The sequence below is a fragment of the Aaosphaeria arxii genome (assembly GCF_010015735.1).
Source record: "Aaosphaeria arxii CBS 175.79 unplaced genomic scaffold BU24scaffold_11, whole genome shotgun sequence".
Lineage (NCBI taxonomy): Eukaryota > Fungi > Ascomycota > Dothideomycetes > Pleosporales > Aaosphaeria > Aaosphaeria arxii.
Window position 1 is genome coordinate 224,527 of NW_022983484.1, and position 22,769 is coordinate 247,295.

The window sequence follows — 22,769 nt, forward strand, 5'->3', positions numbered from 1 at the left end:
AGAAACCCCGCGACAGAGCCAGCACAGGATTCGGAACCTCGCCATAGCTACGCATAGGGAAGCAGCGCCATTCTACCTACGAGTATCATGTATGCTGACGCGTTGGAGAACGGTAGGTCGCAAGCATCTACTATTACAGACATGGCTTGTCCCTGTTTTGGTTAGTCTCACAATTAGGCACTCGCATACTGCACCTCTTTCGTCTCAGGTGGTGAATGATGTTTCGAGCGTTCAATTTGTAGGATCAGACTTGAACATCCTAGTGGATTCTTTGCTGTAGTTGAGGCCTGTGTGTTAAAGTGAAAGCCATCTCGCTCGGTGTAAACGGCAAGTCCCTCAAGAACGGATCAGACATTGCAGATGCGATCTACATTTCACTGGAGCGGAAGGTGGAAATCCCACCAACTAATTGAATGGTGATGGACTGCAAAGTTCCCTTATCGATACGATTACACTACAGTGATCTCCTGCTTTTCACCGCTGAGTAACCAATCGCGTTGTGGCCAGAAGTTTGTTATGTGCTGTCTACTACTCGTACCGTACCGCCTAGGACCAGCACTAGCCTCATGAGTGAAGACTCCAACCCGGGCATATTGATCGTTGGCTAATTTCTTCAATATTAGGCCCCTCGTTTCGAGAGGAATGTCTTCAGGCGGGTTTTTCTCTAAGGGGTGGTCCATGCGATACGATTCGTCCTTGAGGAACTTTTGACGATCGAGGCCTCTATCTCTGGTGCTGGCACAGATTGGCATCAAATACACCTCATTAAGTGGCTCTATATTTTCGTGTAAATAATCCATGTGGCTCTTGGCGAGAAGTTGCTCAAGATCTCCTGTGCGAGACGCGGTAAGTAGTTTTACCACCGGACGCAAGCGGCCACCAGGAGCTTCTTGTCTGCCCAAATCTCCCGAATAGACTGTATCTTCCTCTATATCCTCAGGTATGTATACGAAGGTCTCTTCGCTCGTCTCTGTGCCGTTCCCATGCCCCGGGCGCTGGGCTGTTACGCGATCGAGTAAATCGTTGGCACGCCGTTGTGCTCCATCTAACTCATTTACTGCTGGCAGAGCCCAATAAGCACGCTTCAGGAGGCCTCTCAATGTTAAAGTTGCAGATTTCAGGGTACCGAGTGGCGCATCCTTACGCAAAGGCACGGTTTCCCACCGAATGACTGAAGCGTAAATTTTACAGTCAAGCAGCGCCGCGAACATTATATCGAAATCATATTCGACTTGACCCCTTACCGAAAGCCACGACCATGATGGGGCCCAGTATGAGGAAGGTTTGGGCCAGACTTTGTTTATCAGCCTCCACAACAGAAATGTTGGAAACTGATCAGGCCAAAATCCTGCAACGAAGTCGAGTTTCAATTGGTCCTGGTACACACGAGAAAGTGCAGACAAGGCAGGAAGACGGTCTTTGTCGGGGAATGAATGAAGCCGCGCGGAATACTCTTCTATTAAGCGGCCCCAATTTGAGGGATATCGTTTCGTGATGGAGTTCCTTGAGTAGAGACGAGAGTAATAGAGAAGCCTTGGGAACCTAACAAGCTTGTTGTTGATGGCTGCCGTTCGTGGTGTCCTTTTGGCCGTATCGTTGAATGTGATGACGGATTTAGTGGTACTCATGCCTTGGAATCGGGTCAGATAGCGTGGCGGTTGCCATCCGTCTATCCACCAGTTTTCTTTTTTGGAAGTTTGAAGCTCTTCACAGATCCATGTAGTCACCAGCCCACGATAATCGATGATTCGGGCGGAAAGGAGTCGTTCTTGTAAGCTCCACGCTCTATCGTCAAGCGGTTCGAAGTAATGATATTTATTCATGAGGCTCTTGCTGGGTTGATGAGGTATCAAGAACACGGAACCACCGACATGCTTTGGGGAAGGTAGTTCGAATCCTTTGATCGCTCCCTCAGGTCTTTCATGGAGAAACCCTTCGTGGACAGATGATGGCCTGGTGGCGACTAGAGTCACCAAGGCGTTTCGGTAGATTTGTGGCATTCTGGTGATCTCGACGGCTTTGTCTTTGTCATCATCTTGGAAGATGCATAGAGCATCTACCCACAGACGATGTAATCCGAGATTTAACGTCGCCTGGACTGCATCTTGTATTGTTCTTGGTAAGCTCTCTACCGGTATGTCTTGTTGTAATTGTGAGACGGAAGATGCAGTCAATTTCAAGGGCTGGTCTCCACCCCAGCAGTACGACAATGCGGCGTATTGATCCTCGTGGAAGTAATCATCTGATATATTCAAACTGACGTGCGTACCCTTTTCATCCCGGGATAACATGAGGAACCGCTTTGGAACGTAGAAACTAGGCTTTGGGCACTTTTTATGTGTTTTGAGGCATTTCTCAAGCCAAGATTTTGTGAGCGCAAAAGACTCGGTAGATGCTGGAGTCGCGTTAATGGGACTTATTTCGTCCTCATCTCTAACTTGGTAATTTGTGGCTTGGTTGGTGCATTAGAACTATGAGACGACTCATTGCAACTTGAGCTTACACACCTGGTAGAGAACACATATAGTATTGTGCGATGTCATAACCTGGCATAAGGTCGACGAGAGACGACCTTTCTATTGCCCACTTGCGCCACTCAGCCCACTTTTGCAAATCGTACAGTCGGAAGAGAAGCTCATCCACGTTGCTTGAGGTAGATCTGCATACACCAAGGACGTGATTGCTACCCCAGTGTAGGCCTTTGAGGGCTTTGCGGGAGCCATCTAATATGGACGCTGCAAACGTGCACTGAACGCTCGCTGTAATCAAAGTTGGCTCATCCAAGTCAAAGAAAACAATGCTGGAAAATATGACGTGGAAGAATCTTCGTTCCGCATCGGACACAGCGCTCGCACCACTCTCCGACCACAATTTCATGAGCTTGGAAAGGCATTTTTGCTGCGATTCATTCAAGGTTGCAAGACCGGGCTTGTCGACCTCGCGAAATACGTACAGTGCGGGGGGAATATTGTCGAGGAGAAACACTCTTCGACAGAAATCGCAGGAGTGATGTAACTTCCGAAGGGTTTCAAGACTAGTCGCCATGAGTATGTATAGTAAGGTCTGCTGGAACGAAGTAGACATAAGTTTTGGGTCGAAACAGTCGATGCCTAAGAGCAGCTGAAAAGAACCTCGGGGGTGCGCTAATCCATTTAGGGATTCTGTAATATTATGCTTCATTAATTCTTATGTAGACCCGAGTATGAACATGGAAGTCTTCGGTCTTCCTGCGTTGATACAACACTGATACACAGTTTTATGGGCATCGACAGGTCTAATCAGTGCTCAGATGGAGTTATCAAGAATCTTCCAGTCTCCAAAGCAAAACACCCGTAAGAAGCACAACGATCAGGGAAGACCGGATCCAAGAGACACACATTATCCCGGAACATGGTGTGCCACGATGGTGTGCCACGATCTGAGCCTGTAGAGATACATAAAATGCGATCATCTACGCTGCTGTCAGAAGGAGTGGTGAGTAGAGAAGTCCATGGAGTTCAGTGAAAGTTAAGGTTTCGCGCTAGCCCCACGTAACCACGTGGAGATAGCATTCATCGGCGCGTCATCGGTCCTAATCATCCTTCCTAAGTTCACCCACAGCCCAATGTGCAGCATAACCCCCCATTTTTTGCCGTACGTCAGAATGCCACAGCGCATAGTTGACCGCTAGGTCAGGGCGAATCTTCTCTACCCTAAAGTGTTTGCACCTCAGGCTCTGCTAGGCATCTATGTCATCGTTGACCGCCTAGCACCATCTCCACCGCGCACAGCTCCCAAGGAGTACAATATCTACGTAGATTCCAGCCCGACCCATACGTCCGAAATGCCACCAGATGTCTCTGCTCTCCCGCCAGAGCTCTGGATCCGAATCCTCTCGCATCACCCTGACCCCGTCCATCTATGGTCCACATGTCGCATTCTCTCGCGGACATGGCAGTCCTACGTCGAGACAGTTGTCAGCACCGTATACCTGCGCTATTTCGCCTCCATATGCTTCTCGCTAGAAAAATACAATCTGGGAGGAAAGACAGCCAGGCCTGAAATCTCCTGTACATTCGACAGGTTCGAGGACGAAAGCGCGGACAAAGATGGGACGGGTAGCGACAAGGACCAGAGCAATGGGAGGGAGAGTAGAAAAGGGAACAGGATGAAGAGAGTGTGGTTCAAGGACAAACGCAGCGTTGACGAAGTCGTTGAAAGTGTTTTGGAAACATCGGGTCTTGGTGGCAAGGCCAGCAAAGGAAAGGGCAAAGCGAAAAGGGGATCGTCAAAAAGTGTACAGAACCTAGAATTCGCCAAGGTCATGGACAGATGGGAAGAGCGCGTGGCGACATCCAAACCAGAGACTCCGCATTACACCATTCGCATTGGGAGATTAATCAACGATACGGCGTTGCCTGGTCTTGTGTTCAGCAAGGAGAGGCGAGAGATCGGATTTTCCTGGCTCCCGATGATACGACTCTTCTTCAGAGAGCAGGAGCGACTAAGGACTCTAAAATCGAAATACCACCTCGACGTCCGAAGAACCCTCGAAAGCAACCGCAAGAAACTGGCGAAAGGCGAGGCGCTATCGCCAGAGGAACTCCCCAAATCTTGGGCCTCGCTAGAACCAGACGTTCGGAAGAGCATCAGACGCGTAAGGCTCAAGGAAGCATACAGTGACAACGAAGAGATGCAATGGGCGATAGGAAGCCTGAAAGTGTATGAGAGCAGCAAGGGTTCGGACGGCAAGGTTGTCAAAGCCTTATCCGAGATCCCCGGGGCCGGAATGGGCGAGAGATGGTTCGGCAGCACATATTTAATCCAGGCACTGTACCTAGACGAGTGGTCCTGCCTGCATGGCATCGATACGAAATCGGAACATCTGGCCCATGAGGCTGGATGAATGGCAGACTGCGACCCCAGCTACACCCGACCCTTCGCGACTGATTCCCTACTCGTTACTCGTTCACACACTGGCCCTCGAAGAACCCCAGAACGATCAACCTCCCGATTGAAGGAAGTCCAGTACATCTCAGGCGACTATCATGGCCACAATGTTGCGAACAGATGACCCCAACGCCATCTAATACTTCGCCATGAGGAATCTCCGAAAGTTCCGCCACATCTCGCCCATTCCTTCCGAGACCCTTCACGCCACGTACATACGTCCACCAAACTCCGTATTACCACGAATCAAACAGACACATGTGTATCCAAAAGCCACAACGCGTTCTCTCCTCCTTCATCCTTCCGAATCTCTTTATGATACCCCCTGCTCGCGCTTTTGACGACCACATCGCCCTAACGCAACGAAATATTACGAACATATTAGTTGTTGTATTTACATTCACGTACAGTTTTTCCTATCACGTTTGTATAGTCCGATAGCGAAGATAGAAACAACCCAAAAGTAACAACCATTCAATCGTCCACGAACGTGAACGTGAATTAGAATGTGAATGTGAGGATACACACGACATCACTGCAGCCAACATAAAAAAAAGCCAAAGCCTTATTTTGAATTTCGAATGTTCGATTCCTCTCAGACGCATTGTCGTCATCCATCATCTCCTCTAATGTACATTATTAAGATCCCTCCCGATTCCTCGGGAATCCTTTTCTCATCCCCCCTTTTTACCTTCGCGATGAAATGATCGCCTAGGATCGCCTCCTCCTAGGCGCGGGTAGTAGTTGGTATACAGAACGAAAAAACAAGAAAAGGAAAGAGTGGTTCGTGCAAGTTTCAGATGCATTTTGGACAACGCCTGTTTCCCTATGCAGACATGTAGTGCTATGCCAATGTGTCCCCGAAAAGGGCTCTTGATATGAAAAAAAGAAAGGAAAAGTGCTAACTATGTTGTGAGGTAACGGCGGAAGCACGTTGGAATTGTGCTCCTGACATGCCCCAGTGGTACGTTCCATCAACCGAACGTTGCCGGACTTTTGGTATATGTGCGTTATGAAATGGTACACAAGAGAAGAAAAGAAACACTCTAGATTTGTCGTGGATAAGGGCAAGGCTGTAGAAACTTCCGGATGGAAGGGCTACAGATTGCCTATTTCCCGGTTCCAGGAGGGCTCTTCGTGAGACGCCGCCTCTTCTTCTTCTCAGAGTCGCGGGAGTCGCTCCTCTCGTGGCTGGGCTGAGGTTGTTCCTCTTGAGGCGTTGTGGCGGAAGAAGGGGACGTTTCGCGGAGCTGACTTCGTTGTTGCTGTTGTGCCGGCTGCATCTCGATGCCCAAGTCCTGTGTGGATCTCGTGTAGCTCTGTCGCGCAAGCGGACTGCGTCCTTGACGGGCTTGTGAACTCTGGGCGCCAGACGTATCGCGCTGGCCGTCACGTGTATGGACACCCTTAGGGACTTCTAGGCCGTCCTTTCCCTGAATCGGGGTGGGCGGCGAGGCAGTGCGTTGTCCGGAAGCGCTCTTATCACTGTTGCTACGAGCGTGTGCGGGACGTTGAGGGAGTTTTCCTGACTGTCCTTGGTAGGTGGAGTCATCCGAAAGCGAGCCTACTGATTCCTGGTACGGAGTTTTGGCCATACCTGCAGAATATTGATATGGCGAACTGTCCGGGTTTCGCCCCGACTCGAAGTAAGCGCCTCCAGCAGGTTTCTGGCTCGCCTGAGTCTTATGGTAGATCCGAGCATCCTCTGGGTCCATGAAACTCTCGACACGACGAGGCAAGTAAATGGAATTATTGTTTGAGTTTGATGAGTAGAGAGAGTCGATAGAAGTACGAGGGTCGTGGGGATGGAGGGGGACGCGAGGAACGTTGGCATCTCTCGGCATCATGTTGGGCAGAGTAAGACCAGAGTCGTTTGCTTGCTGGTACCAACCGCCTGGAAGTCGCTGTGCAGCTGAGAAACGGCCATCCATCTGGTCCGACGGCTGGAGTGGAACGGGTGCCGGGCGGCCCTTCTGAGCTTCTGCGGCTGGCTTGAACGTTTCGGGAACAACATTCAGATCGTCTCCAGTGGCTTCGGCGTTCTCGATGGCTTGTTGAGGAGTGGTATTAGAATCGGCAGTGCCTGCGTCGGCGCGAGGACCTCCCCAAGTACGTTGGCCTGCAGTGAAGATACCGTAAACCATGTAGCACCAATTGAAGAACGGATTGACGATAAACATGAGGGGGTAAAGCATGATCTTATAGCGACCGAGCTTGGCGCCAAAGTACAACATAAGAACCCAATTAAGACCAAGTGAGATGGCGATGAATCCCACGGGAAGGTTGCCGATCTTCTGTGATGTGGTGATGATGGAAATGACAAGGATGAAAAATAGCAAAGCCGTCGTTCGGATCGTGTTTTGCATGAATCGGACCAGACACAAAATAGTGTATCGCTTCCAAAGACGAATATCAGTCAACATACAAACTTCGTTGGTGATGAAACCCAGGAACCAACGGCGACGCTGCTTTAGGAGAGAACGATAGGTTTGCACAGCTTCAGTCTTGCAGAAAGCTCCGGTGTTCATCTGGATCTGATATCTTTCTTTGGCGCCAATCATGAACAAGTGGGTAAGCCAGCGGTCCTCGCCTAGATGGCATTTGCCATAGTCGAACAGATCGTCGCACTGTTCCGCTTTATCGGCGAAATAATACTTTGACATGCGCCGGAAGGCGGAAAAGCGAAGGATGGTGAGAGCACCAGGTAAGCAGGTGACGGCACCGCAGCCTGACTCGACGGAACGCTCGAAAAGCTGACCATGAATGTACTCCATATCCTGCAAGACCGTGATGAGGGAGTTCTTCTCTGTGGTAGAGGTAATAACACCAGTCATAGCCAACATATTCTTCTTGCTTCCTGGCTTGAGTTCCATCTCGTACATGAAGTTCTGTATACAGACCTTATCCAGAATACAGTCGGAATCGATGAAAAGCATAAAGAGATTGTCGTTGCGCTTGAGATACTCGGTGTAAATCTTGTCGATGAGCTTGAAGGTTCTCTTCTGGCAATGGCGCTTACCACCGTGAGGGAAACGCGAAACGGTGATACGGCAGCTCCGGTAGGTGACGTCAATGGACTTGGGGTACGAGTCGAGGGTGAGGGGCACACCCAGCTTTTCGATAGTGTTTAGGTAGAGCTCGTCTTCCTGGTCTCCATCGAAGGAAAGGAAAATGTGCAAGCAAGATGGCGGATAATCGCAATCAACCAGCGAATCAATCGTACGCATTAGCACGTCAGGGACTTCTTTGTAGCAAGGCATGACGATGACAACCTTGGGGGCAGAGGACTCGTCAAGAACAGTCTTAATCCTCTTCTGTCGACCGACGGAGTGCGTTACAAGCTGATAGACGCAAAACAGCCAGGGAACAGTCAGGAGACCAGCAAAAGACCAGAAGGCGAACCATTGCAGAAAAGAGACCATGACTTCGGGGAAGTATTTGGTCACTTGAGGAGGAAGCGGGAGTGTGACGACCATTATAGGTAGGAAAATGGCACGCAGACAGAAGAAGAGAATACCGACGATCACGGCAAGTATCCGAACACTGATGGTCTCTGCCTTTTGGAAGACCTTGACCAAGCAATACAGGAAAGCAGCGACCCACAGAAACCACTCGAGCAAGGCCGCGAGCATTACAGAGCCAACGATAGAGACATAGATGATCTAGTCAAAAGTTAGCAGGATACGCGTTCGATAATTCTGTCGACACTGACATCTTTCGTTGGCCAGGGCTCGTCAATATTTATAATGCCATTGGCATCCTTTCTGGCTACCAGAGCCAGATCTTCCCACATAATGGCCTCTGTTGTGGAAAACTGCCGCAGTGGATCAGTTCAGTCTTGTACTTGGACTGATTGAAATGGAGCGATGAGAGCTAGAATTATGGAATGGGGCCCTAATCTAGATCAAAGACATCGATTGCGCTTTAATGGTGAATAAGATATCAGCGTAGGCAGGCCGTATATAGAAGGACAGTGTCTATTAGGCTCGGGCAGGCCTTGTCGATAGAAAGCAGAAGAGCTGGGGGACAATGGCAGATATTCCCGCAGCGGTGGAGAGCTGGTCTGGTGATACACGGAGCAGGCTTTCAGCGTTACACAGCGCTAGAGAACCGACGAGAGCTTCGGCTGAAGTGAAGCACGAGATGTGAGAACAAGGTGAGAAGCTGTAGCGAAGCCAAGGGCTATATTGAGGAGATGGTCGGAATGGGTGTGGAGGAAGCGCAAAGCAGATTGGTCGAAGGTTTCGATATATCGACGAAAAGTGTGCGGTCGTACCCGAGGAGAGAGATCGGTAAGTGTAAACGAGTGTCGTGTGAATGCAGAGTGATTCAGGTAAGAAGCATTAATGTAGTGTGATGGTATAGGAAGACAAAGAAGCACACAGGACGCAGTACAGCAGACCAAAAAGAAGGGTTCGAAGGGAGAGAGGATGACAGTCTGGAGAGACGTCTGGTCTGAGGAAAGCGAATGAAGGAGAGAAGATACAAAGAGAAAGAGAAGTTGCAACGAGGAGGGGACCTCCGGGAGGTTTGTACGAGTCTGTACGGTACCACGGTATGGGATGTGGGATCGGAACGCTATAAGGCGGCCAGCAACGAGAGGGAAGAACCAAAGTGGGCGAATACCAGAGAGGGCAAAGCGTAGTTGGGGAGGTTTTACTTTGGTCTTACCGGAACGTTTACTAGATGTTGTTCGATCGTCGCAGGGGGAATACAATCTCCTTTCGTGTGGTGAACTAAGGAATCGCCTTACAGCGAATATCGTCGTGGGTTGTGAGTGGTCCGAGGTGAGGGAGGACAGGGAAGGCTGTCAGACGACTGGCATCCAAGGACTACCCTAGAACTTCAGAAAACTCCAAGCAGGGTGTGAATATATTTTGGGATAGACCTGAACTGCCGGGGGACTGCAAGTGGAACGGGACAGGCATGTTGTGAGTTGTTTTCCTCACAGGAGCACAGGAGAGCCATGTAATGTATGTATGTACATGGGCGGAGGGAGCAGTGTCCTGTCCTATTCTGGCCTGTTCTGTCCACATACGCACGAACGTACACTTGGTATCTGCAGTCGCTATCCATGGCATGTCCAAGCTGGGAAAGTTTGCTATACTTTTGAAACCAGCCCAGTAGTCATAGACCTCCCACTCAACAGGTCATGAGGGTTTAGGTAAGTACGGAGCAGATATTCAACCCACTAATGACTCCTGCTGCCACGCACCCCAAACTATAGGACGGGCGGGCGTATCGTAAACCTTCGGTTGTTGAATTGTGGAAGAGACACATTGTTCGTTACCGGTCCACCCCTCCAACCGATCGTAAAAAACACATCGAGGGAACAATTGCGCCATAATTACAGATTACCATACGTCTAGGCGTAGACGCCGCACACATGTTCCCAATACAAGAGACACGATTGCGCGAACCTGGCGCAGACATCGAATCCCTCATTCCCTCCATCCTTCTCGATTGATCCCTGCATTCCGCCCGACCACATGGCCTTTAGACGTGCTGAGGCGAGGTAAGATGGTAGATTGCATCATGGCTAAGAATATTGGGATTGCACTTGGCGAATACTGACAGCGCTCCGGAGTTGTCGAGAGGGTTTTCGTTTCGTACGCCATGACTGGTTGGATAGAGAGGACAGCATATGTGGTGGTGGTGTCCAGAGAACAGAACAAGGTTCTTTGGTAGAAAACTTGTAAGAGTTAGACTTCAGCCAAGCGAATACGAGAAGAGCTCGGGAAGCCTAGTCAGGTTTCAATGAAAGGTAAAACAGAACCCGTACAAATGCAAGCCACAATTCAAGTGTCTGAAGATCTCCCCCTCGTTACTACATATTGTGAAGGATACCGACCTGCCGACGCGCTGCGCTGTATGTGCATGTACAAGATTCCGAACAGTGTATCCTGAGGCACACGATGGTATGTACTACTCCATAGACTTTACGGAGGAAATGTTTATTAGCTCATCACCTATGAATAATATCTATCTTTCTACCGACCGTTCCCAATAAAGCTCTACACGTCCCTCCCTGGCAACGAAGCGCCAGGCGCCGTCGCCGCATCCTCCACACACGTCGTCGCGCCATTCCGATCTGCCCTGTGCTGGCTTCGTTTTGTTTCTTTGATATTGACGAAGCCCCTCCTTAAACTGATGGTTCTGTCCAGCCCGAGTTTTCTAATGTTCTAAAAATTTCTCTTACCATTGAACCCCTATTGCTCCATTGAAATCTTATGCGAGGCATCACCAACGATCTCCTCTACCGAACACGAACACGAACACGACCCTTGGGGAGGAGGTTGGAGAGAAAAGAGGGAGAGGCGTGCGGGGAGGGACGGACACCATCGTATCGAACGGGGAGCGCGGCCGTACAAGAGACTCTTACTGGCACGGGTGCTGCGCGCCACCAGGAGATCGACGCTGCAAGGAGTATCCACCCGGTGCATCATCTCTTTAGATTCTAGATCGGGACCTTATTGCTATCATACTACGAGTAGCCTACTCCGTACCCCATCAACGCAGCATTGCCATCATCGTGATTGCTGCCTACGAGGAATGATGGAGTTTTGTTGAACTGCAGACACATTGCAGTACGGAGTACGGAGTACGGAGTTTTACGTAGATAGATGAATACGATTAGGGGAATCAGCAGAACAGGAACAGGAACGGGAAGAGTAGATCAGCCCGAGTGTGACTTGGAGGCCAGCGCATCGCGGCGCCACAAATCATTGTCAAACCGTTTCACGACGTTGGGAGCCGCATCCACATACCTACGAGGTATCTATTCCTGGCCCTCGCTTTCTCGGCCTCTCCTCCTTTTGCCCTTTCGCCTCCCAGATCTTTCGCTCTCTTGCAGCTGCTGTATAGATACTGTCGTGTTCCACTTACTCGCATGCGCTGCTTGCGTACCGCGCACAAAGTATACAACATCCTCTATTTCCAGCTCTGATTGATCATCTCAGCAGCAAGCGAAATATTGATTTTTCCATATTATTCCAGAATCGCTTATACGCCTCGGCCATTCTGTCCGTCTATTACGGCACGATCATTGAGGGCGGCACCATGCATGACTCAAAAAAACGTCTCTATTCTCGTCTTTTCGTTCTTGTCTCCGTCCGAACTCAATCAATCGAAACTCGGAGGTTCCACTTGCCCCCATAGCGCATTATTAACATTATCGGAACTCTATACCGAGTTACTAGGCTGGCACTGTTATTACTGTACTGGCTCTGGCTGGGCATAACACCTGCTACTCAGTTTCCTCCTTTGGGTCATATGCTCCATCCTGGGACCTGGACTAACCCCTTAGCATGACCATTCCATTACTGTTTTATCCCCCATTCGATTGTATCGTGAACTGATCCCCGAATGCGTACTTGTTTATTGTCTCGGCATTGCCTATTGTGATGGCTTGTCACACCGCACAGAAGTATCACCTCCTTTCGAAACCCTGCCTGCAGTTGTTATCATCCCAACTGCATCGCATGCTGGCTCTTCAACGGATAAAATGTACTCCCATCACCAGTGCATCCCTCAGTCTCTCCTCTTCTTTGCATCGAGCTACACCAATTATATTTTCGTTAGCTTCCCTTCACTTCACGAAAGACCAGATCCCTAATGCCCATTCCACCCTCTCCTCACTCATACCATCTTCCCCATGCACGAACAATCCAGACAGATCCGGCAAAGCATCAATATCTCCATGAAACAACCCATCAAACCTTGTCTCAACCTAGCCTATTCTCCCTCTAAATGCAAAACCCCCGCGCCCGTGCCCATAACGCTCCCTTTCTTAAACTCGCAGCCCCACATCTTGGCTTTCACGTCCAAAACACCCTAAACCCACGCTACCTGCACAAATCGATAGCGTGGGAGATCGGAAGGAGAAAAGGTCCCTGAGGCACCAACATTTCAGGTAAGGCTCGGAGGGGAGAGAATAGAATGGAGAGCAGGCATGACGGTGGTATCGGAGGTTTCGCCATGGATAGACCAGAGGGGTGGTTCGTCTGCCGGAATGCGGCGAGGGTGGATGATTTGCATGGGTGGCGCGGAAGCTTATTGTGAGTGGTGTTGTCTATTTACAGGAACTTTATAGGAGCGCATGGGAACATTGTTTGTTCATTTTTCGAGTCAAGTCCCTGCGTACAGGTAGTACGTTGGAGTCTCTCCTGAATCAATACATGACCGGAATTTTCTTTCAACACCGCGAGTGCATCCAGCATCATTGGAATCGAAGTTTTGTCCGAGAAATTTGTCTCTACTTTTTCTTTCAAGGGCCCTAACAACATACACTCGAGTTCGTTGTATGCGACTTGTCCTAAGAGATCGCATTCACAACTGCATAAATTATCAAGAGACCACCTGCACGGCACCAATGTCATCAGTATCATCTTACCGACATGACAAGCTGTCATCGCCGTACATCAGCTGCCAAAGTATGCAGAGAATCCACACGCCTTACTCGCAGCCCATTGATCGGGTTCAAACCCACTCCCACGTTTCTCCTTCGTAGCGGGTGGGTAGTCCAAATCCACTTCGTATCGGGGCACACGCCGGCGAGATACTTCCCTCGCCTGTCCATCACGCTACTTACTCCACCTATGTACCCGCCTCCTCGTATGTTTGTTTCAACATCGATTGTTTAGACGCAAAGGCGCCGATATCGAACCGAACACGAGGTCGAGCTGGACTATACCTCGAGCGGCTTGTGGGACGCTGAAAATGTAAATATTGAGGTTAGTGCCATGTGATTTTGCTCATGCGTTTGTGCTGGTTCAAGTGTTGCTTGTATGCTAACATTGTGGAGGGCTGCTGGCCTGTCGGATCGATGACACTTGAAGGCAGCATGTGCTGAACCCAATGCCTGGGAGAATACAAGAAGCTCGGAATACATGTGAAGAACCTCACCATGCTATCCATCTTCATCCCGTTACGGAGTACAAAACGCATAGGTTCACCTCATAAATAATACTAAGTGCAATTTCACCTACACTATTACTCAAATAAGACTGACTGATGAGAAGAACTTCGGATCTTTGCATAAGCCAATAGTAGTGCCCGATGTCTTGACATCTCATCCTGCAATACTGTTCCTCGTCAAACTCACAGTGAATCCCTAATCACTACCTGACAGACATATCGTTCTTTGGCCCTGGCAGTGCGCAACCTGAGCTGTCAATGTCATGTTCGACTTACAAAAATTCCGCTAGAAATGGTAAAATCGTATCACTTCCATCACAATTTCTCAAAGACTAGCTGATGACGTCAAGTATATTCCATTTCCAATGGATTTACTCGTTTGAAGCACGCAACTGGCCGGCGAGTTCACGATCGCAAATACCTGGCAACATGGCACTCGCCGCAGATACCATCAATACCTCCGCCTTGTATTGCGGTGTGACACGATTCATTGTCCTCGCTCTATCTCCTGCTAATATTCCTCTATGCTTTGGTGTGGGTTTACTGGACAAGTGCAATGGGATGATCACGTCTGTCGAGACGAATCATCGGTTCCTAGTGTAGCAGCTGTATGCGGCCTTCTTTTCGATTATAATGGCCTTAGCCGAGCTCGACGGGCACGGATCATGTTCAAATGCTGGTGTATTTGTATATACATACAGAAACTGCTTATACGAATGATGGCGACTCCGGAGTGGTAGTGACAGCCCTGGGTATCAAGAACGAGGAGAAGAGATGCCTTCCCTAGAGCATTGAGGGCGGTAATTGAATATGTCGAATTTTTCACAGTATTCGTTCATATTGGTAGGGAAATATTTCTGGAGCGCTGCATCGAAAGTCGCTGATGTTTTATTGATTCACACGAAGGGTGGAATTGCGGTGACAAAGATGGGAATTCGGTGAGTTCGGTTGGTTCATTTTTTTACTAAAACCGATGTCCAAGAAGTATCCTTTGTATCATCAAGAGCTGTTCACGTTTAATATGTAATACTGATCGTTTGAGCACCGACCCCCTTTGTATATCGTTCACGAGCAGACCTCGGCTGTTGTCATTTATCACATACAAGCCCCAAGGACGCAACCCGCCCATTCCGTGCCATAGTTTCACAAGGGTAAACTGATGTCATATCTTCATCATGCCATCTACCTCTTATTCGACATGCTAATGTACAGGTTTCATGAGATTCTTTCTTCTAGATTGCGGATCCTACTATATACCTGAGCCTATTACCATCCGCTTTGCCTCCTCATACCTCACGCCACGACAACCACCCCTGCACCTCCAAACCACCAACCTGTTTCCCCACCAGCAAAACCGGCCATCACATACGCAAAGAAGTTAAACGTCCCAAGATCTCCTCCAACTGCACGATAAATTTCCCTGCATACATTCGCGCGGACCGTCGACCCAGGATATTTGCCAGCCCGCCAAGGCCACCCCAGAACCGCGTATATTAAGACTCCCCTGTCATGGAACAATTCACCAGTCCTCTGACCACTCACGTCGAACCTTGGCAGGTACGCTAGGAGAATCTCTAGGAAACGGGGATCGCAATATACACTACGCTATTACACTACGAGCCGCCGCCGCCGTTATGGTTTGTTCGCTCGCCACAGCTCCCTCCGTGTCGAAAAGGGTAATGGTTTGATTTACTTCGAGATGGAATTGAATTTCGAGGACTTTATATTCGAGGCTTTTGCCTGCAATTTTCGAGTTTGATTTCTGTAGCAATCTCAATTGTCAATTACTGAGGTCGAAGAATCATGCTGTTTGATCTGCCAACTTTCATCTCTTTGGCCCTTGTGGCAAGCCAGGGTACGTCGGCTGCTGCTGTCATCGGCAAGAGACAGCAATCGTCAAGTGGATTCGTCACTACGGATGGAAACAAGTTCTTGCTTGATGGGAAGGACTTCTACTTCGCCGGTAGCAATGCCTACTATTTCCCTTTCAACGACGTAAGTCCGGTTTGAAACATCTTACAATGTATATAATATACTAAACTACTATTATAGAAGGCAGAAGACGTTGAAGCCGGCCTCACTGCCGCAAAGGAAGCAGGTCTGAGTGTATTCAGAACTTGGGGATTCAACGATAAGAACAAGACTTATGTCCCAGGTGGTTTGCCCCAGTATGGAGGCGAAGGTGCGGGAGATACCTCGAATGTGTTGCAGCTGTGGGAGAATGGCACTTCGACTATCAACCTCAAGCCATTTGACAAAGTTGTTGCTGCAGCCGAGAAGACTGGCATCAAGCTTGTCGTTGCTCTGACCAACAGTGAGTTCCTACTTCTAAATGAAATCTTGCATAAGCTAACAACTTCTCAGACTGGGCGGACTACGGTGGTATGGATGTTTACACCGTACAACTAGGTGGCAGATATCACGATGATGTGAGTCAGTCCCCCTATTGGATAGCCCACCACTAACACTCCTAAAAGTTCTACCGCCTACCGGCGATCAAGACCGCATTCAAGAGATACGTCAAGGAGATCGTAACCCGCTACTCCAACTCCAGCGCGATCATGGCCTGGGAACTCGGCAACGAGCCCCGCTGCGGCGCCGACGGCACGCGCAACCTCCCGCGCTCCGACGACTGCAAGCCCGAGCTCCTGACCGCCTGGACGGACGAAATGAGCACGTACATCAAGAGCCTCGACAAGAACCACCTCGTGACCTGGGGCGGCGAGGGCGGCTTCAACATCCAAGGCCACGAGGACGGGTTCTACAACGGCTGGGACGGCGGCGACTTCGACGTCGAGCTCGCGCTCGAGAACATCGACTTCGGCACTTTCCATTCGTATCCGGATTGGTGGTCGAAGACGGTGGAGTGGACGGATCAGTGGATCAAGGACCACGCTGCGTCGGGTCGAAAGGTCGGAAAGCCTGTCGTTCACGAAGAATACGGTAAGTCCAACTCTACCCAATCCACCTTTCAAACTTGCAACAAATCGCTAACAGAATGAATCCAGGATGGCTCACCGACGACAAGCGCCAGGAATACCTCGGCAAGACGTCCAACATCACTCGCATCGAGGCGCTCGGCCTCTGGCAAGCAACCTCCATCGCCGAGAAGATGCCAGACATGTACTGGCAGTTCGGCTTCTCCAACTACTCGTACGGAAGGAATCACGACGATGGGTTCACCATCTTCCTTGACGACGCGGAGGCTCAGACTTTGATCTACGACCATGCTAAGAAGGTTAATGCTTTGAATGGGAACTCGACGCTGCGTAGGTAGGACGTTTTTGAGTTAGCATGCTCGAGTGAGGCCTTTGAGAATGATAGAATGTCGATATAGAATCTTGAGTGTACATAAATCCTCCAAAAATGATAATGTTTCCGTGCTCAAAACCATCAAGCTCCCACATCCATCATGAATTTGATACATAGAACTCCCCAACAAAACCATACCTAGTTCATGCAATCAATCACACGTGAGATGCCCCGCCCCTTCATTTGCGCTTTCATCAAACAAATAAGTCTCCACAAACGCCTCCGAGTTTGATCTACAAGATCTATGTACTTTCTAGCCCTAGACGAGGGGGATATCAAAACGCCTTATAGTGCGACCAGCCCATGAAATGAGAGAGTGATAAGTCGTAGTGAACCAACGCCACGCCATCCTGCTATGCCATTCCATGCCATGCGTCCGTTCCGCTCCCGAACAACCGAAAACGCCAGAAACCAAAATGATACTCCGTCTATATGCCAGGAAAAACAAAACGCTATGCTTCTAAATCCCCAAAACGACCCTAGAAAAGAAAGAAGATTATGTAAACTTCAAAACGAACCCAACCCCACCATCGACGACTCCACTTTCGCCAGAACGACAAAAGCGCAAAGCAAACCCCTCACACATCATCCCACACGCCGGCCAAAAACTCGCTCGGACCCCCCGCATACACCGTCCCCTCCGCATAATTCACCAACTCACCCGGAAACCCAATCTTCTGCTCGTCCGCAATGCGCTCCAAGTTCCTCACACACCACCGCAGACGCTCGGTGTCGCCCTGGCGCTTATAAAACGCCGCGACCATGAAGATGGGCGTGAGCATGTTCTCCGTGGCCGCGAAGCTGCGGTTCTGGGTGCAGAACTGGAACGAGCGGCAGATGAGGGAGGCGTACTCTGCGATCTGCACGGGGTCCGGGTGCGTGTGGTAGGGGGGGATGTGGTGGGTGGGGATGGAGGAGAGGAGGGAGCGACGAGTGTCGAGGATGAGGAGCTGCGACATCCAGTAGAGGTTGTAGATTGTGCAGGCTTCGATGGAGATGAATTGGAGGGGAAAGGGAACGACGTCCCGCCCGGTTTGGGCCGTCGGGAACGTCCACGCGCCTGCGATCGTGGCTTTCACGTTCTCGTACCAGGAGAACATGGTTTGTTCTAGGACGGTCAGGTCGTCGAGCATGGCGAGGATGGACGCGCCGGGCGTCGCGGAAGAGACTCCATCGGCTGAGTAGAGGATGCTTGGGAGAGGGAGCATCATCTCAGTCCAGCGGAAGTAGTGGTCGTTGGTGTATGTGCGGGGGATGGAGAAGAGCTGGCGGACCTGGGATCGGTATTCGGGCCTGCCGAATGCGAAGCGGGAGCGGGTCGCAAGAGCGACGAAGAAGCCTTGACTGAGTATGTACAAGTGAAGCTCTTCGAAGGTTTGCTGTGTAAAAGCGAAGTATAAAAGCCGCGCGGCTCCCTCGATGTGCGTAAGCTGACTAGCAGCACCACCATTCCCCATGAAGATCTCTATCGAACTCATTACGAGCGTCGTCGCCAGTACATCCCTCCGCGTTGCTGAATTCTGCTCTGGTAGTACTTGCTGCACCTGCTGTAGCGCAGAGAGATATAGGTTTCGTGATTGGTATAGGAGGTTCTGGTCATGGTACTGAGTCGCAATGAAGCATGACGCCAATGCTCTGATAGCCGTATCCAGTATTGGAGACTGTCCAATTAATTGAGGTAAGAGCGAACGCCAACCTCCACACTCTGAGCCAGGTCGCAGAGGCTCTGTGGACGCCTTATCCGGACCGACACGGCGATAGTAGAGTTCGAGAAATAGTTCGGTCATCCCGTGAATGCTGCCTGAGTTAGCATCCAGGGGTGGGGGAGAAGCCATGGCAGCCCCTGAAGCCTCTTCATCTTGATCATCTGACTGGGACGCCCAATCCAGGACCAAGTACTTCTGAGCATTTTGAGATCTACTCCAGACAGGAGGTGGGCCCGCAGAGTTCATGTTGATGAAGATATTACCGAGATCGTAACCGCCACAAGCCATGTTCTTAGCTACGCATTCGCTGCACCTTGGCCTCTTCTTGTCGCACTTTGTAGTATCAGCAGCTGTATCAATTGAGATCGTTCCATGGGATCACTTACTTCTGAGTTCGACTCCCGACAGGCCTTGCAGCTGCCTTTCCTCGCTGGTATTGGAAGCATGGTTGAAGATTCGTTCATGCGAAGATAAGCAAATCTAGAACCGCCAGAGAAAGCAGAGCGCTTGCAGACCGATTGCTGCAGCTATCTTGTTGAATATCGAATTGAAAGTACCTGTACACTTAAAGTCAGCCTTGTCCAGGAAGCCCCTCAAGCCCTATAAAGCTGAGAAAGCTGGATGTGTGGCCCCACAATCTATAGCGGTGTAGGCAGACGCAAGCGTTCTGTAGATCGCCAGGATGGAGCTCGAGTACTAGCTCAGGAAAACTCGACAGTTTGTAGGCAATGAAAAAGTGGACGTTGAACTATGCTTTCGAGATTAACGTCAAACGAAATAGCATCGACACCGGCATCGGAAGGGGTTGGTTGATGAATGTGTATGTACGTCCTCGAGCTATGTGTTGGCGTCAATGGCGATTCCACCTTTTCTTTAAGTGTGCTATCAAAGCTAAGAAGTAGAGGGAATAGGTATACAACTTTAGGGTTATACATAGCAGAGACGACGCAATCCCACCATCCTGTCCCTGGGAACCCGTTCGAAGCTTAGTCCAGCGATCCTTCTCGTAGTGGAAAAAGGAATGCCTAAAGGGTCTAGAAAAGAGATACTTGGCCTGTTGTTGGCCTGAGCAGCGAAGCTAAGCTGAGATTTAGGGCCCTGCGAAGAGCGGGATTGGGAAAGGGCCCATGGCGAATTGTCTGGGTATGGTTGTCGTTTAGGCGGGCCGTGTCTCTTCGATCCCATTGCTGTTCGTTTTGCACATCTCATTCTCATGCTGTGTATCTTGCTTGGATGCGGATATCAGCAGCAAGGCCGGAGACATGGAGGTCAGGAAAGATAGCCGGCTTGGATGAGCCAGAGCCTCAATAGCCACTGCTAGTGATTGTGGGGGCCAATGTGTGAATCAGAAACAGTGGGCCTGACCCGCTGGTCGACCCAATGACTTAAGAACTTTGCACATTGAGATCGAGTGCTGAGGCTACAGCTGTGGCAACATATGGCGAAGGGACTGGGCATATGCTCTGATTGTATGTCCGACCGCCAGTTGCTCGTCGTTCCCAACCTTATTGAAGTGCGGCTCAGCAGTTGCGATCCGAGACCAATGTTAGTGGTATTCTCAGCAAACCGAGGCACAGGAGATGCCGCTGAGATATTGGGCTGGATCGAAATGTATCTGATGGAGCGACTCGAGCGGAGCAATTGCGATCGCACGCGATGACAATGGATGTCCTTTGACTAGGAAGATGCTCGGCCCATAGTGTATGAACGATAGGAGAGGATGGATCCATTGCATTCACACCCACTTAACCATGTCGTCACCCATTCTCCACCGAGCTTTCTTGCACTTCCTGGGCGAACGCACCCATCGAATTTCCTCATTCCCACATACAGTTCAATAAAGGCCTCCAGCGAGATTCTCAGCCGTTCGATTCCTTTCGTCGGAGAGATCGACTTTCGGGTTCTATGATTAGACGTCGCCGGTCAGAGGGGGTTCGAGCTCTGCCCTCCAATCACACCTCAGCAATAGGCAAGGCTGAGCAAGCCTAGCAACCCAACACCGCCCTGTGATTCGCCCATCGACGTCTAACGCGGAGGAAGGATCCTCTGGATTGACAGGAAGGAAAAAAAAGGCCTCCAACATCTCATCCCGCAACACAATCTTTCTCAAACCGTCACCGGTTCTGGTGTGGCTTTTTGTCTGTGTGCTCCTCGCTCATTCGAGAAGCCAGAGGCTGGGTCTGAGATTGGACAGCCCCCAGGGCTTGCTTGCTTCACAGCCACTCTTTGTCAGGGTGCGAGTGTGCGAGTCCGAGTCAAGACACAGATTTGGTATTTTGCTTGCGAACAATGTCGGCATTGGCAGCTGCCGTCGGCGCGACCGAACAATTATACGATCGTCGAATAGGGAGGCAGAAGTAGCGTTCGCATGCTGTAGCAGATGACTGCTCTTGAATTGACTGCTTATTCGATACTAGGGCAGTATTACTTACCCCGACCGAGGGGTTACATTCTCAAGATCGAATTGAAAGTATTACAGCTTCGCGCGGGTAGCGATTATGCATGATCGGCTGCATGCACGCTTGGTCCAGAAACATTTGCAATGATTCAAAGCTAACATAGTGTAAGGTGCAGGGATCCTTCTACACAGGTCGGAACCCTTTACGTCACGAATGGATCCTCTGCCATGTGTCAGAAGCAAGGCATTGATTGCCCGGCACTTAGCGAGCGTTCGGAAGGATTCCGTCGACTATGAAACCGTAAAACGCAATGTGCAAGTAGCTATTCATAGATGCTGTCATGATTGTCGGAGTTTGACAATCGCATAGTTATCAGCGAGGTTGGTAAGACTACATAGATGTGATGTGGCCACGGCCTATGGAGCAGTTGTCTCAATTTGCAACCCGTCAATATATGTTGGCTTTTCGATAGTCTTCTACGAAGAAGATACGCATTGCATATTCTGGCTGATTTGGGCGTCGAGATTGCTGCCTATTTCTAGGTTTACGACCAAATATACCTAATGTCAAGGAACAGTACCGGGTAGATATGTTACACCTACTCTGACCACTGACCACCAATGATGGACCATCGACAATGCGAAGATTTACATAGAACATATCCTCTCCATTTCACATCGAGAATTAATGCATATTATAGTATAGCGTGGCAAGGCATGCCCATTCAGAGAGTCCACAAATCCGAAAATGCACGAAGATAATGATAGGACTATAGATCAGGAATCCTCCGAAGATGTAGGTATCGTTTCCTAACCTTACCAAGAGAACTCATCTGATCATCATTCTATCCTCACACCCTACTACCTCCGCATTTTTCAAAGCGTGTTCCCTAGTTTGGAGGCGTGTACAGACAACTGCATCCCCTCCAAACACGTTCTCTCCAAACCAACAAACCACCAAGCCAGTGCCATCACGTCGTTGGGCGAGCCCAACGTCTTGTTATCTTCACAGAGATAAATTACTATTAGACACATCTTGATCCCCTTATTGTTCATTTTCCTGGGTAAAAGTAAACAGCCGGCGCCTCTAGTCAACCTCCTCACCTCCCTCCCTAACCCCTTCTCAGATACCATGTAGATAGGTACCGTACCTAGGGTTATAAAACCCTCCCTCCTATCCGTCCGCCAACAACGACTTGTCCCCACAGTACCACCGCTGTCCACTCCGCTTCATACGTACGTACCGACAAAACCACGCCGTCCATCTCTCCCTCCCTCCCTCCCTCTCCCTACACATACATGGCGTCGCGTATAGACCGCCTCTGTAGTAGCCAGCATCCCAGGCACGACCCGCATGTACGTCAAGTAGATATTTACCTCTGTCGATAGGCCTCTGTCGGTAGGTGGATGATGCCTCGATCTCTCTCGGCAGCCCTGATCGATCTATATATGCCCTGCCTAACACGTGATCCCCGAATAACCTCATCTATCCTGCTATACCACACACG

At 49.9% G+C, this 22,769-nt stretch overlaps 5 protein-coding genes across 5 annotated transcripts; 2 read left to right on the forward strand and 3 right to left on the reverse strand.

Annotated features, from left to right (window-relative positions):
- Window positions 1-449: 449 nt before the first annotated feature.
- Window positions 450-2,877, reverse strand: BU24DRAFT_413944 (HET-domain-containing protein; the record flags this gene model as incomplete). Its single annotated transcript, XM_033526188.1, has 2 exons — window positions 450-2,452; window positions 2,508-2,877. 2 exons carry the CDS (start codon window positions 2,875-2,877, stop codon window positions 450-452), a joined length of 2,373 nt encoding a protein of 790 aa, XP_033378682.1.
- Window positions 2,878-3,587: 710 nt separating this feature from the next.
- On the forward strand, window positions 3,588-4,885 carry BU24DRAFT_399619 (uncharacterized protein; the record flags this gene model as incomplete). The annotated part of the gene is made up of 2 exons (XM_033525415.1): window positions 3,588-4,130; window positions 4,290-4,885. The coding sequence occupies exons 1-2, from the start codon at window positions 3,824-3,826 to the stop codon at window positions 4,883-4,885; spliced, it is 903 nt and encodes a 300-aa protein (XP_033378683.1). The 5' UTR covers window positions 3,588-3,823.
- A 905-nt stretch (window positions 4,886-5,790) lies between these two features.
- Window positions 5,791-9,106, reverse strand: BU24DRAFT_56666 (glycosyltransferase family 2 protein). The gene is made up of 2 exons (XM_033534397.1): window positions 8,642-9,106; window positions 5,791-8,591 (listed from the first exon to the last, which is right to left on the reverse strand). Exons 1-2 carry the CDS (start codon window positions 8,720-8,722, stop codon window positions 6,039-6,041), a joined length of 2,634 nt encoding a protein of 877 aa, XP_033378684.1. The 5' UTR covers window positions 8,723-9,106; the 3' UTR covers window positions 5,791-6,038.
- Window positions 9,107-15,438: 6,332 nt separating this feature from the next.
- BU24DRAFT_56693 (glycoside hydrolase family 5 protein) lies at window positions 15,439-17,128 on the forward strand. The gene is made up of 5 exons (XM_033534398.1): window positions 15,439-15,840; window positions 15,898-16,159; window positions 16,210-16,274; window positions 16,323-16,788; window positions 16,854-17,128. The coding sequence occupies exons 1-5, from the start codon at window positions 15,649-15,651 to the stop codon at window positions 17,120-17,122; spliced, it is 1,254 nt and encodes a 417-aa protein (XP_033378685.1). The 5' UTR covers window positions 15,439-15,648; the 3' UTR covers window positions 17,123-17,128.
- Window positions 17,129-17,493: 365 nt separating this feature from the next.
- Window positions 17,494-19,597, reverse strand: BU24DRAFT_56736 (uncharacterized protein). The gene is made up of 3 exons (XM_033534400.1): window positions 19,499-19,597; window positions 19,250-19,420; window positions 17,494-19,196 (listed from the first exon to the last, which is right to left on the reverse strand). Exons 2-3 carry the CDS (start codon window positions 19,325-19,327, stop codon window positions 17,736-17,738), a joined length of 1,539 nt encoding a protein of 512 aa, XP_033378686.1. The 5' UTR covers window positions 19,328-19,420; window positions 19,499-19,597; the 3' UTR covers window positions 17,494-17,735.
- Between the last annotated feature and the right edge of the window lie 3,172 nt (window positions 19,598-22,769).

What these genes read in the sequence shown, in the direction of transcription:
- BU24DRAFT_56736 (XM_033534400.1), bottom strand. Translation starts at nt 19,327, where the DNA reads ATGAACGAATCTTCAACCATGCTTCCAATACCAGCGAGGAAAGGCAGC. An exon ending in GTCGGGAGTCGAACTCAGAA is followed by an intron (nt 19,197 to 19,249) that starts GTAAGTGATCCC and finishes GATACTACAAAG; the next exon opens with TGCGACAAGAAGAGGCCAAG.
- BU24DRAFT_56693 (XM_033534398.1), top strand. Translation starts at nt 15,649, where the DNA reads ATGCTGTTTGATCTGCCAACTTTCATCTCTTTGGCCCTTGTGGCAAGC. An exon ending in ACTATTTCCCTTTCAACGAC is followed by an intron (nt 15,841 to 15,897) that starts GTAAGTCCGGTT and finishes CTACTATTATAG; the next exon opens with AAGGCAGAAGACGTTGAAGC. An exon ending in TGTCGTTCACGAAGAATACG is followed by an intron (nt 16,789 to 16,853) that starts GTAAGTCCAACT and finishes GAATGAATCCAG; the next exon opens with GATGGCTCACCGACGACAAG.
- BU24DRAFT_56666 (XM_033534397.1), bottom strand. Translation starts at nt 8,722, where the DNA reads ATGTGGGAAGATCTGGCTCTGGTAGCCAGAAAGGATGCCAATGGCATT. An exon ending in AGCCCTGGCCAACGAAAGAT is followed by an intron (nt 8,592 to 8,641) that starts GTCAGTGTCGAC and finishes ACTTTTGACTAG; the next exon opens with ATCATCTATGTCTCTATCGT.